Source organism: Arthrobotrys flagrans (genome assembly GCF_004000055.1).
Source record: "Arthrobotrys flagrans strain CBS H-5679 chromosome Unknown unitig_1, whole genome shotgun sequence".
Taxonomy (NCBI): domain Eukaryota; kingdom Fungi; phylum Ascomycota; class Orbiliomycetes; order Orbiliales; family Orbiliaceae; genus Arthrobotrys; species Arthrobotrys flagrans.
The window spans coordinates 5,872,070-5,885,433 of record NW_027137556.1 but is presented as its reverse complement, the minus strand read 5'-3'; the positions used below and the strand labels follow the sequence as shown (position 1 = coordinate 5,885,433).

The window sequence follows — 13,364 nt, the reverse complement described above, 5'->3', positions numbered from 1 at the left end:
CTACTTTCCATATCCTTCAAGGTATAATGTGGACGCATATATTGTGAAGCGTCGACAACACATTCACCCATGATAGTTTGCTTGTGCAACCTTCCCGATCTTGCAGGCCGATCTCGATCGATCTTTAACTTCGGCTAATGCAAGCTTGCTCCTAGACTTGCTACTTGAAAACTATGTCATGATGTTCTAGACTTTATTTTTTCCTAAAACTCCATTCGTTCTTTTTCTCCTTTCGTGATGGGCTTGTAGGTATTTCAGGGGCGAATTCAATTTTCATTACTTTTGGGATGGGATAGACGACTATGTTCTGGCGATATAAGGGCTTTGCTTGGGGTATCTTGTTCTCTCCTAGCTCTAGGTCTCGGTGTCTAACACCACAACGACTACAACCTTTACATACACCCCGATCGATATTAATACTAGGAGTTATCAATTATACAACTTTACATTACAGAAACATGCCTCGTGGTCGAAAGGCATTCAGTGCGGTGTTACCGTCATCCACCGTCGGGACTATCTCTTCGAAAGCCGATTATACCGTCGACTTACCTTCTCCGCCAGATTCCGAGATTATTGATGGCAAAGATTCGTCAAGGGCATCTCCCACGGCTATAGAAGATGAAGCTTTATCGCCTGTGTTTGTTCAGGCGGATGAGGATGGAACGGCTGTGAAAAGGAGAAAGACTGTTGGGAAGAAAAAGGCAAAGGAGTCGGAGGGAGAGGCGTCACCGAATCCCAAGAAATCGCCTGGGAAGAAGCAAAAGGCTGCCGAGACTTTAATAGACGATGATGCTTTTGATCCAGAGGGCGCAGGGTGTGATGAGGCACCGCTGAACCGTCCACAACCTGTCAATGATGAATATAGGCCTATTCCTTTCAAAGGCCGTTTAGGCTATGTAAGTTCTCCTCCCCGTCTATATTTACCATATCTGTCTCATTTACTGACAATGGGGATGTTGAATAAACAGGCCTGCTTGAACACCTACCTCCGCTCCTCCAACCCTCCAATATTCTGCTCCCGCACCTGTCGTCTCGATACAATTCACAAACACGACACCGAATCTGGTCCCGGCGCCGGCCTCTCCTACGTAAAATCCCTTGGATTCCAAAACGCCACCGATTTATCCCACCTCATCCGCTGGAATCACAAATACAACATCAAATTCCTGCGTATCTCATCCGCAATGTTCCCCTTCGCCAGTCATTCCATATACGGCTACGATCTAGCACACGCTTCAGAACCATTAAAAGAAGCTGGAAGACTAGCGACGGAGTATGGTCATCGATTAACGATGCATCCGGGGCAGTATACGCAATTAGCGAGTCCGAAGGATGAAGTTGTGGATAATGCGATTAGGGATTTGGAGTATCATTGCGAGTTACTCGATCGGTTACAGTTGGTCGGACAGGCTGATAAAGATGCTGTGATGATTATTCATATGGGTGGGACGTTTGGAGATAAAACCGCGACTTTAGATCGGTTTAGAACGGTATATACTTCTCGTTTGTCAGAAGGGGTGAAGAGGCGGTTGGTATTAGAGAACGATGATGTTTGTTGGAGTGTTGAGGATTTAATCGATATTTGCGAGGAGTTGGGGATTCCGTTGGTGCTAGATTGGCATCATAATAATATCGTTCATGGTAAATTAAGAGAGGGAACATATGATGTGAAAGAAGTTTATGGGGAAAGGATTCAGAATACGTGGGTTAAGAAGATGATTAAACAAAAGCAGCATTATAGCGAGCCTAGAGAGGGGAGTGTGACAGATAGAGATAGGAGAAGGCATTCACCGAGGGTTTGGGATCTACCGCCGTGTGAGGATGATATGGATTTGATGATTGAAGCGAAGGATAAAGAACAGGCGGTGTTTGAAGTTATGAGGAAGTTTAAGTTGGATGGATGGGAGGTGGTGAAAGATGTTGTTCCGTACGAGAGAACGGATGAGATGAAAGAAGATGGGGATATTAAAGTGCATGAAGTGGGGATGGGAGGGGTAGAAGGGAGGGTATATTGGCCAGAGGGGATGGAGGAATATTTGAAACCGAAGAAGAGGGTTAGGGCGAAGAAGAGTGAAGTAAAAGATGGTGCTGAGAAACCAGTTCCAAAGGAATGAGGGAAAAAGGTTGTAAGGTCAAGAGAGGTAGATGAGGCGCCTCCAAAGACTTCCAAAAAGGTTTCAAAGAAAGTTGCATCTGCTAGTTCTAAGAAAGTCAAAGAAGAGGAAGTACATCTTACTGATGGCGAGCAATTAGAAATTCCGGCTAATGGTGAGGAGAGACCTCTAAACAAGCGCGCACAAAGCGGGCGAAAAAGGCAATAGAAGCAACGGCTTCTAAAGTCAAGGAAGTAGTCAAAACTATAACCAAACGGAGGTAAGTGATATATAGATTTACCTGTTAAATGCAGGGGCGTTCCGGTTTATAAGATGACATTCTACCTGAGATTTGAATATATAAAACGCAGATAACTTCTAAAACCTAAAAGACAGGAAAAGGAAAACGAGAACCACCAAAGGCCGACTAATTTACATGAGATTTTGAAACGACGAGATATATAAAGAAAGAAACAAATGGCTACATGAAATCGAAAATGGGAAGTAGCGTCTTACTAGGAGACTATGGATGAGAACAACGGTTTTATAAATTTACACAAGGAAATGCCTGACCACCCCTAAACTTAACATAAATACCTAGTTTCTTTAAATAAGAATCCTCATGTTCCTCACAGGGCTCGCTTTCAAGCTCCCGTTTCTCTCAACTTTCATACCCATCTTTTCCCCGACAGCAGAAGTTTCAGAATTTTTTTGAGGCTTCCCCTCCTGCTCCTCATCGCTCTTTCCAGCTTCTAAATATGCAGGAGGAAGCACCACCTCTCCCATAGCAGGATTCTCCAGGGAATACCTCGGTGGTGCAGGAGAAACCACATCTAGATCACCTCGCCATCCATTCTCAGACGCACCAGCATCCCCAGCCTTAGCCGCTTCTTCATCTTTCTTGGTCCTCCTATACTTCAACACCATTAAATAGATAGCTATACCCATCAAGATAAGGGCAACGATAATTCCCACGCTCAATCCAATGGCGGTTTTGCGAGCGTTATTAACTGTAGAGATTGAGGTGCCACCCGTGGGGAAAGGTCTGAGAGATTCTCTCATATCTGGGTTTTCAGGCATTGAAGTGGTCGTAGGGTTTGATCTGCCTAGGTTTATTGGCATATTTGGTGATGCGATGGTGGGGTCCGGGAGTTCTTTGATGGGTCTGACGTAGGGTCGCAAGCTGGAGGTGTCGGTGTGGGATTCGAGGTCTGGCATGATCGATGAGCTTGAGGGGTTTCAGTATAGGAATATATCTTTTGTGTGTAAATATTCACGATACCTGAAGTTTGAAATACACTGGGTATCTCGATGGATGATGTCGAAGAGTAGACAAAGATGAGATAGATCCGAGGGTAGTAGAAGATACTAAAAAGAAAAACTAGAACAAGACACAAAGTTCGGTCGATATTGGGAGAAGAGAAGGCTGTACAAAGTCGACGTTTCCATGCCGTCAACAAGTCGCAGTCGATGCAAACTTTAAGGACCCCAGCTTGTATTTGCTGTGCCTGAGCTCTAAGTCCAGTTGCTTGAACTCCACAGAATGAAGCTGATATTCCGTCCGTCACGTCACCAACTAGGATACTTCTAACATTCGGGCACAGCAAGATAACTTCCAACTACTTTGTAGAAAGTGCAAAAAGAGTCCTGCTCGAGTGCTCGCAGAGCTAGAAATTTGTGAAGTCGCAATGGGTTCTTTTTCAAACTATATGGGTTTACTTGTAGGTTTAACAAACGGCGGTGTGTTTTCTTGAGGGGGTTTGTGGCAGCGCCGAATATGGAGACTGAGATACATTTTCGAACGGCAATGTTGGCAATTCCACCACCTCAAAGGCCAAAAAAAGACTGAAAAAGAAAGAAAAAGAAAAAAAAAAGACTGAAAGAAACTCAAATTTGGGAAGTGAAGTAGAAATGATAACCACTTCTACAACGAAGTGGGTTTCGTAGTTCTCTTAAAAGTTGGTGTTAACGTTTCGAACCCTTAATTGGTGGCGCATCGTGATGCGTCGCCGACATATCGACATGTTGGTTGTTGGAATTTGGGATTGCCATACACTACAGTTGATAAACAGGTTCACAGAATCTATGGCTGGTCTCCACAATTTTTTTTGTGTAAAGTGAATTGCTACCAGCAAATTATTCAAAAGATATTTCTCCTTTGAGAGAGAAAAAGATTAAGACTAACAAGGCTTATCCAGGGAAAGAAATCTTGAAATCTTGAAACAGCATTCCGGGTAGCATTCTTGACCTGGGTAGCGGCCGGTTGCTGCCTCCTGGCCTGGCCTGGCAGCTGCCCTGAGTTTGCAAAACTTAGGTTTCACAGTTTCAGATGTGCAAACAAAAAATATTTAAAATTGCAATTGCATCATGCGGACAATGGGCTAGCTGTGCCGTAGAATTTATTCCTGAGAGACAACAGGCAGCACTTTTCGAAGGAACATTGGTATTGAGGGGACCAGCCGCGACAGTTAATTATGGCGATAGTTAGAACCAACGGCCAGGTTTGACATCTGTTCCTAACACACGAACTTTGTTGGATTTGCAAGTCCACCGGTACTACCGACATCTAGACCATTAGGCGTCCTGCACAGTAAATATTGTAGTAAAAATAATACTCAGGAATAATTTGACAGGAAAAATGTCTCGACGGCAAGAGAAAGGAAGCAAACAGTTCTCGAGGGGAGTAAAGCGGGTACTTTAGAAAACAGCATTGATTTGTGAAGGCTTGCAGTCCCTAGCTCAAACATTCGAAGGGCAAGGGCAAAGTGAGAATAAAAAATACAAAAAACTGAAATAAGAAAACACGAAGAAAGGGAATAATCGAATGTATAATTTATGATCGTAGTGAAGAAGGAAGTAGTTCCGCCCGCTGGTGCTGATTGTTGATAGAATAACGAACTTCCTAGCCCCAAAAGGAAAATACATTCGCATGTATTATCAATTGCAATGGCATCTCCCCAACCATTTATATTTGTCAAAGAACTCAGAGGACTCTCTTTTCTCAAGATCTTGATATGACGTATAAGGTTGCGAGTTTTTTCTAAGTTTTTGATAGCCACCATTTTGTCGACCTGATGGCCCGGAGTGAGGTCGATTGAAAGTAGCCGGTCTCCAGAGGGCTTTTACATCAAAGACAATCACCTCCTCATTATAATCGTAATATTCAGCTCGGGCCCTCAGAATCTGTGAAAAACTTCTACGATGGAGGCATTTTCGCAGGATGTAAATGAGTACTATCGTTGGGAGAACCGCGCAGGTTATTACACCGACGGTTGCTAAGAAGCCCAATTTCTCTTGTTTACATGGCGTTGTATGATCGAGCTGCCCTACTTCCCGTTTAGGAGTGGTAGAACTACCTGCAAATGTAACTTCACTAGTAAGTAAGATACTTCTCTCTCTACAATTTTAAGGGTCCGGAGAAACAGTACCTGCTGATGTGTTAGGACCGGTGGAGCCCGTCCCCGTTGAAGAATCTGAGGCTGGAAGCACTATTTTCGTCGTTTCAACGGATGATGATGGTATCCGCAACTCGGTTGTAGGAAAAGATGCAGATGTCTCTGGTCGTCAACAATTTGATTGTATAGTACATTGTGAAGGTTTTTGGACCTGGCTTGATGTCCTTAATACCGACGTAAGTTTAGGCATAGTGGAGATGTAAATTTGTGGCCTAGTATGCGTAGCTCTTGATCTCCCAGCGATCTCCATTGAGCCAGTGGGGATTCCTGCGGCGGATGGAGAACTTGTATTGTAGGGAACAACAGCATTCTCCGTATTATGGGGCCTTATCAAGTGGGTGTCCACGGTTGAGACAATGCTAGGTACATAGCCTTGGACTGAATTACAAGATGCTAGCTCCAAAATTAAACTGGAAAAAAACAAAAATATGGTCAATGAAGGATTATTTGCCGCCATCTCTTGAGTTTGATATAGATGGTGGTGTATGTTCGTGTACTTTACCGTAGTGCGGCTGAATCTAACTGATCAGGGTGAACGTGACCAGAGCCTAGTTGCTATAGATTGCGATTGGAGGCTCTATTTGTTTACTATATTCAATCTAGGAACAAAGAATAATATCATAAACTGTAATAAAATTGCCAACTGGTGTTCCTAAAAGAAACAAACAGTCCAAAGAGATCTAGACGCTTGAGGAGACCTAGCCCGTAAAATAGAATTTATATTTAGGAGAATTTTGATACATGAAAACTCTCAGGCACGCCTGCATGCACAAGGCTCGCCCAGGCCCTCTTGATTTCCATTTAAATATTGACTTTCTTCCCTCACAGGCCTCCTACTGACGACCGTAACCTTCTGGGATGGGATTTCAGGCTTCGGAGCTGGGGGTGTAAAGGTGGATGACGATTCGACTGTTTCTGTTTCTTGTATTGGAATGCCCTCCTTTGAGATAGTCTCCTTTGTCGAAAGCTTTTCTTCAGACTGAATCTCAATTCCAGGTTGCTTAACGGTAGTTTTGTTCCGACCTTTTGAGCGTGAATACCAGATCGCTCCGATTAAAGCCCCAAGTAATAAGATGACAGCACCAACAACTATCCCAGCTATCCGCCCTGGACTCACAGGTTCCCTTTCTGGCCCATAGTTAGGACCTCGTGGCGAAGAAGTAGGAATTGGTGTATCGGTTCCGTGTAAAATATTAACCGTGGTTTGATCTGAAGAAGCTCCCGATGACAGGGTTGTACTACTAGAAGCTATTGTTGAAATCTGGAGGGTGCTAGAGACATTAGGAATAGTAAACCTAACATTCCCCGGGATGTCTGCAAATACGGTTGACTGGGATAGGCTTCCTGGAAGGATTTGGACGAAGAAATAAAAAATAAGGAAAGGTTTTGCCCAGAACATTGGGGATGGGTCAGAAATATATATTTGTATGCAGTGACAGAAAGAATAGCTATTTCGGAGGTTAAGTCGTCCTGGCAATTTGCCCTGCGGATATTAGAACTTGAAAGCGCAAACAGTATCAGAGAAGGACAAGAGGGTATGGCAGATACCTTTGTAAGCTTTGTGGCAATCAATCGTCAAAGACAATGCAACAGTGAATAATGATGTCGTGAGATTTGTAGAGAAATGACCGTAACACCAAAGGATAAAGGGAATCCTAAGGCGAATTTCACTATCGGCATGGCATGCATAGTTTATGAAAACTTATTGTACTCTGTGAGCATTCTCTTAGTTGATGTTTAAACGCCTGTCCGTTCTGGATTTAGGTCTCGGTTACACAGCCAAGATCCCAAGGAATGCATTTATTGGTTCGACAAGCAAACAGATTCCGCAGTCACGCATGAAATAATATTTCCCATTATGGGAGACTAGAATAAGAAGGTCACTCAATTGTATACACGGCGTACTACTTAAGCAGGTCTAGCAAAAATCTGCACGCAGGTCGCAACAACCAGGCTAGCAAAATTTTCCTAGAGCATATGTCCTAGCTAGGCCAAGATCAACTTGCAGGAAGTTGTTGTCTCGGAACTTCGCTAGAAGTTCAATTGCAGAGTTTGTTCGCGGATTCCAGCTGAAGACTTGCTGCCCGTCCCATATCGGCTATGGTTGATCGTCTATTTAATCAGTATGCAGCTTCTGCATCAAAGGAGGAAGCGCTCTTATCGAGGCCCTCTTGTTATTTCCCCTCATTATCAACCAAACCATTGCCAGGATAAGAGACATCCCACCAAACCCTTTACAACACCACCAACGATTGCTCCAACGGGTGACGGGGTCCCACCTGTTGCTGGTGCAAATGTCGATTGTGTTTCTGAGAATGGTGTGGTCTCGTTACTATTAAAGGGTGGTGGAGTTGCTGATGCTGGAGGCTGAGAATTGGAGCTAGTGCTTGTAGACCCATTATCGGATTGTGTATTTGGCCTTGTAGCCAATGTCGTGAATGTTGATCGTGAAGTCTCGGGCCCGATGGATGTCTGTCACGTGCGAGCTGATGCCAGCCCCGATGCAATCGATTGAATTGTATTCGTTGCGTCCACAGAAGCGCATAATGAACTGGCAGCCTGTAAAACTTCCTCTGCTTCAGTCGCATTACATTGACCGTTGGCATAGGTCATCAGGTCCGGAATAAAGCCTTGTGTCTCGCAAACGCAAACGATTTTGGGAAATTGACACCCCGAGTTGCGAATGTTTTGGAAAAAAAACCCTTGCCCGCATTCAGACATGTCGTCAGAACTTTGGCCAAGCAACCACGGGGGTTGTGCAAGAACTAGTCTGAGAATATCGAGAGGTAGGATAAATATTGATAGTGTGAACAGGAAGAACATGATGCAAGGATAGGTCGTGAAGAATATTAAGCCACGGCGGGTTTTCTTCTGGCATAACCCACAGTACAAAGGGCTGACATCTTCGGCTTGCATACCATCATATTTTGTGCGACACGGGATGGACCTTCGCGTCAGGAACGAATCATAACCGGCCTTAGTCCTGCAGGCCAAGGAAGAACCTCCCCGGTTAGCCAAGATCTAGTTACGAGAAAATCCTGGTCTTCCTTCCATTGGGGGATTTCCATTTTTGATAGATGCAAAAGCTTATCAATCCAAGTTGACGTTTTATAACGCAGGATATCGGCCGTGTATTATATATGCAAAAAAGGTTTCGTATATACTTGAGCTTTATAGACAGCAAGTTTTTTGGAACTCGATATCTTAAGCTCTATTCTATTGACATGGAAGCCTCATTGATCAACGACTATATGCATTTGGCACACCTCCTTGAACATCATGTACATTCGTCTGCGGATTCCAACTGTACGCATTGTTCCCCTCCCAAATTCTCAAGGAATTTGGGTCGGGTTGCATCGGTGGCTTTGGTGGAAGATTTCCTGCAGCAATTTGCATCTCCATTTTCTTCCTTTTCTCTCGTTTCAGAAGCCAAGTACCCAGAATGATAACGGCGACGAGTGCGACGACTCCGCCGACAATCGCTCCAACCGGCGTCGAGCTGCCGCTGTTATTTCTAGCTGGAGTGGAAGTATCGGTCGGACCCGATCCGCTTTGGTTTCCCGCCGCGGCCGATGTCTCGGTTGTGCTTGATGGTGGTTGTGTCCTTGACGCGCTTCCAGCTGATGATGTTGAAGAAGCATCTGTGTTCGTAGCCGTCGGTTCAGCAGCCCCTGTGGCGGATACGACACTACTTGTGTTAGTCGAACTGACTCCAGGGATAGATACGTCGATACCTACACTTGAGCAAATATCTTTGGAGTAATCGAACGCTCTTTCCCTATCGGATTCACTGCAGAGATTCCGGACGCAAGTCGTGACAGTATCGATGTAGCCTGAGGACTGGCAGAGGCATTTTACGTCGATTTGCAAACAAGAAGTTTGACCAAGTCCAACGGAAACGCAAGGCTGAGCGCAGGTCGGGAGGACAGAGTCTTGCGCCTGTGCTGTCAAAAGGGATACCAAGACGACAAGGACGCATCCGGCAAACGGTCGCATGTTGCGGGATTCTTGTAGGGGCCCTGATATCTATATATGTTGATGTCGACTGAATCGCCTCGGTATAAAGAAGTTTGTAAAAAAGATAGGTATGTCGAGCCTGTACTGAATCTAGATAGAATACAATCGATCGCGAGCCACGTCCTTTGAGCGAGGGAGTTTTGGAAACGTCCCTCCAGAAACTCCAGCGACCAATATTCTGAGGCTGTAAAACTCCCCCCAAAGATGAAACTCGTACGAGTACAAGCAGGGCCATCAGAGCCCCGTTCTAGTCGTACAAAACGGAACAATGATCGTTGTATGGCAGGGATTCTTGTGGGGGCCTCTTTAAGCTTTGCAACGCGAACCGGGTTGCCGTCTCAAATACAACAAGGTCGGGCTGTCAAAAATGTCAGAGTACGCAAGCCAAAACATTCTATTGTTGAACTTTCCACTTTCAATTTTATATATCATAAATATATTTAATTTAGTTTCGTCAACGCAAGGAGTGCACAAGTGCGTGCATGGCACATTTGGCTCACAGTTCGATCCGTAGATAAGCAATCTCGAGAAGGAACGAGCTGAGTGCACGCATCTGCACGCAGACCCATAGTACCTCTTCCGTTAAATATTTAATCAAGTCGATAGCTATCAATAGTTAGTTAGTTAATAGTTGATAGGCCTTAGGTAAATATATTCAGCTAAGACCTTTTGCCAAGGATTCTTTGTGATATGGAATGTATAAGTGTCTTGGAATTTTGGTCCAAGGTCGTCACCGACGTCTACTTATCCTCGGTACTGAAACTTGCCATGGAATCCTCTACTATATTCCTTTGAATAAATTTTGATGTAAAGCCATTTATATATTATTTCCCTTGCATATGCTAGGCATATTTATGCCAAGTTCCGGTTTCGAGAAGAAAACAACTTCGCAAAAGCGTCAACTTGTTGTAAGGAAGCTTATCGTGAAAAGCAACAGAACATGGCTGCTGATGAAGCCTCGCAAGGTATAGAAGATGAAAACAACATGCCAAAGGCGTGTCACCTGCTAGGTGGAACATAAAACAAATATTCCAAAATAATGTCGCGTGTCAAGAGATTCGAAAATATATATAAATAAAACAAAAGCCATAAACAAGAGGAATAAAAGTCGACAGTTAAGCTAAGGGTGTCTCATGTATGCAGCCGACCTGCTCAGTGTCCTAGAGAAAGTTGGGAAGAATTTACAAGAGATATGCTCACCGAATTTCAAATGCCCCGAGTTGACTTAAACCAAAGCCAGCTCCTCTTGGACAACTTAAACAACCTTTCCAAAGCGTACCTTGATACATACAATGAGAATGACGACAATCAACAGTAAAAACCTCCAGAACAAAGCATCTATAGTTGCCTGAAAGGATGAGATCAGTTGTGCTTGCGCATCTCTCTCGTTTTGTAGAGCTCCGATGCGTTTGACTAGAGACTTGCCTTTGTTCTTAGCCAAGTCGAGCTGTCGCTGCAGGTCTTCACATCCCGTCCATTATTCGCAGACCGTTGGTTAGTTTTTCTAGGCAACTCGGCAATAAGCCCTATTTGATCAACTCCTCGTTCGCATCTGAAGATTTCTTGCCCTTCTGCCGGAGCAATGACTATATCTTGGCCATGAGATGCGACTATCTTGATGCTTTTCTCAATGGCATCTGCTAAAACCTCTGCGAGATGAAATATTTCGGCTGCGGCTAGTCTGTAAAACGCGGTTTGGGTGTCGATATGATGTTCTCTGAGATCCAGAGAGGTAGTTGCATCCTCGCTCAATTTGTCATCTCGGAATATTACTGCCCTGATTTCTCTCATTTGCTCCTGGAGCAAGTCCACGAACATCCCTGGATTCATTGTTTTGGGTTGAGCCAAAATCTTTTGGGTGTAGTTTTAGTGTTTGTCGAATCAAATTTTGAAATTCGACAGTACGAGTGGAAACCTGATCATAAGAATCCGCCATGATGGAAAACTTGATTGGGAGGTTGTAGGAACATTGCGTGGATTGTTTGGGAAACTTGTTAATGTTAACGTGAAGCGCCAGCATAAATTACACCCAGCCGTCTGGTCCGGGAGACTTTGGAAAGGACAAGCGGACTAACCTTAGCACGAGCGACGTAGAGAGAGAAAAAAACTAGATAGCTTTGCGATTATTGGAAAACGGGGACTTATCAAGCCACGGAATACGGAGCTAGTGTCTTTCACTCGTTCTGTTTCGAGAACCGAGTTTATATAGATAAGTAATGAATTGATTTCTTTCGGATGCTAGTCACCGATGGGCGAGTTGCATTGAAAGATTTGATGATATCTATGTAGTTGAGGCTTAAAGCCAGAAGCGTGATGATGGGTTGATGTAGATAGTTATGATAGATATTTATTTACGCGTTAGAAAGCTATTTAACTTTCAGTTGATTACCTGACTGAGGGAAACTTTTACGACACGAACCCGGGTCGATTCCTCCGTCACTCTGGGATTTCGATATTCAGCGCACGCATCATTTGTTATGATATCACATAATATCTTAGTAAATAAATATTTGACCTATTTCAAATAAGCAGGCTACACTGCGTCGGTGGAGAAAAAGCATGATCCACTGTTGCGCCTGTGGACGAATCGACCAACGTACGTACCGGTCATATCCGCATTTGTCATCAGAGAGAGGATATTTCACTCAGTTGATAATGGCTAGCCAAAGTGTGAACGATTGCTTGACATATGTACATACGTCGACTTCCGTAGAATAATTAGGAAAGCTTTCAAAGCCATCTCTGCCTTGTGGAAGTATCTAAATATATTCGTACATCCGAATACCCGTCTCGAGCCTTGACCGCCTCTTGATTAAGTTCACTTTTGTCACGGTATGACATTATATCCGTTGCCAGCCCCGAGCCACTTGTTGGAGATTCAATTTGTCATGATGCTTTTGCTTTAGCGACATAATCATCCTTTTTGTTTTTTGATCGTGAAGTTGGATTATAACAATATAGTCCCGAGTTCGAGCTCCATTGATATATGGGGAGTTCATTGAAGTAAAGTCAAGTCGCAATCGCAGAACCCCGGCAATTACAACCCCGAGATACGAGTTGCCCAAGAATTCGAACCGAATGTGTACTTTGTACAATTAAGGGGTTATACCCCCCCTTTTGACTATGTCCGGGGAGAAGTTTTCATATAGTGAGACATAACCAGGCCTTTAACCTTTGTGCAACATTGTAGCCCTAGCTATCGATACTGGTCTTAGCTGAGCCTAGTAACGGGCTTGGCATTATCAAAGTTTAATTATTAGTGTAGTTGGGCATGGGAAGTCGGCATGCTGATAATTTCCGTTTTAACACGGCTTTGCGAGTTCAGCTTCGCTTAGTGTAAATACGGGGCTCAAAGAAATCAAAGTTAACTTAGATGAGGAGCAATGCTTCTTCAGCCAAGCCTAAATAGTAACCATATTGAGTGATGTTATTGGAAACAAATAGTTCTTAAGGGTGGACATAATCGAGACTTAAGTAAAAGCTAAGAGTTATATAGATAAAATGTCAATACGGCATGAAATTTCGAAAATATGGCCGATAACTTGGTATAGTAAGACCCACTGGGTTCCCAGCAACATCTCCATGCGCAGTGTAATCCGGGGGCGTCTCCAAGTACATATGTTCAATATGCTCAGGAGGGCATGTATATGTTCCAGCCATCGTATATGCATCGCAGTGATAAAAGCAAGCACCGCTCCGTATATCCGCTTCAACACGACGACTTTCCAAATTCCAACAAATCAATTTCGGTGCCCGCACAAGCCAATAAGCCACAATGAGTCCTTTTTAGAATAGGCTC

General features: G+C 44.0%; 4 protein-coding genes across 4 annotated transcripts; 1 reads left to right on the top strand and 3 right to left on the bottom strand.

Moving 5' to 3' along the window:
• Positions 1-458: 458 nt before the first annotated feature.
• DFL_009746 (uncharacterized protein) lies at positions 459-2,114 on the top strand (the record flags this gene model as incomplete). Its single annotated transcript, XM_067639679.1, has 2 exons — positions 459-896; positions 969-2,114. The coding sequence occupies 2 exons, from the start codon at positions 459-461 to the stop codon at positions 2,112-2,114; spliced, it is 1,584 nt and encodes a 527-aa protein (XP_067487443.1).
• Positions 2,115-2,699: 585 nt separating this feature from the next.
• On the bottom strand, positions 2,700-3,311 carry DFL_009745 (uncharacterized protein; the record flags this gene model as incomplete). The annotated part of the gene is made up of 1 exon (XM_067639678.1): positions 2,700-3,311. One exon carries the CDS (start codon positions 3,309-3,311, stop codon positions 2,700-2,702), a length of 612 nt encoding a protein of 203 aa, XP_067487442.1.
• Positions 3,312-8,788: 5,477 nt separating this feature from the next.
• On the bottom strand, positions 8,789-9,544 carry DFL_009744 (uncharacterized protein; the record flags this gene model as incomplete). Its single annotated transcript, XM_067639677.1, has 1 exon — positions 8,789-9,544. One exon carries the CDS (start codon positions 9,542-9,544, stop codon positions 8,789-8,791), a length of 756 nt encoding a protein of 251 aa, XP_067487441.1.
• Positions 9,545-10,978: 1,434 nt separating this feature from the next.
• DFL_009743 (uncharacterized protein) lies at positions 10,979-11,395 on the bottom strand (the record flags this gene model as incomplete). Its single annotated transcript, XM_067639676.1, has 1 exon — positions 10,979-11,395. One exon carries the CDS (start codon positions 11,393-11,395, stop codon positions 10,979-10,981), a length of 417 nt encoding a protein of 138 aa, XP_067487440.1.
• Positions 11,396-13,364: the final 1,969 nt, after the last annotated feature.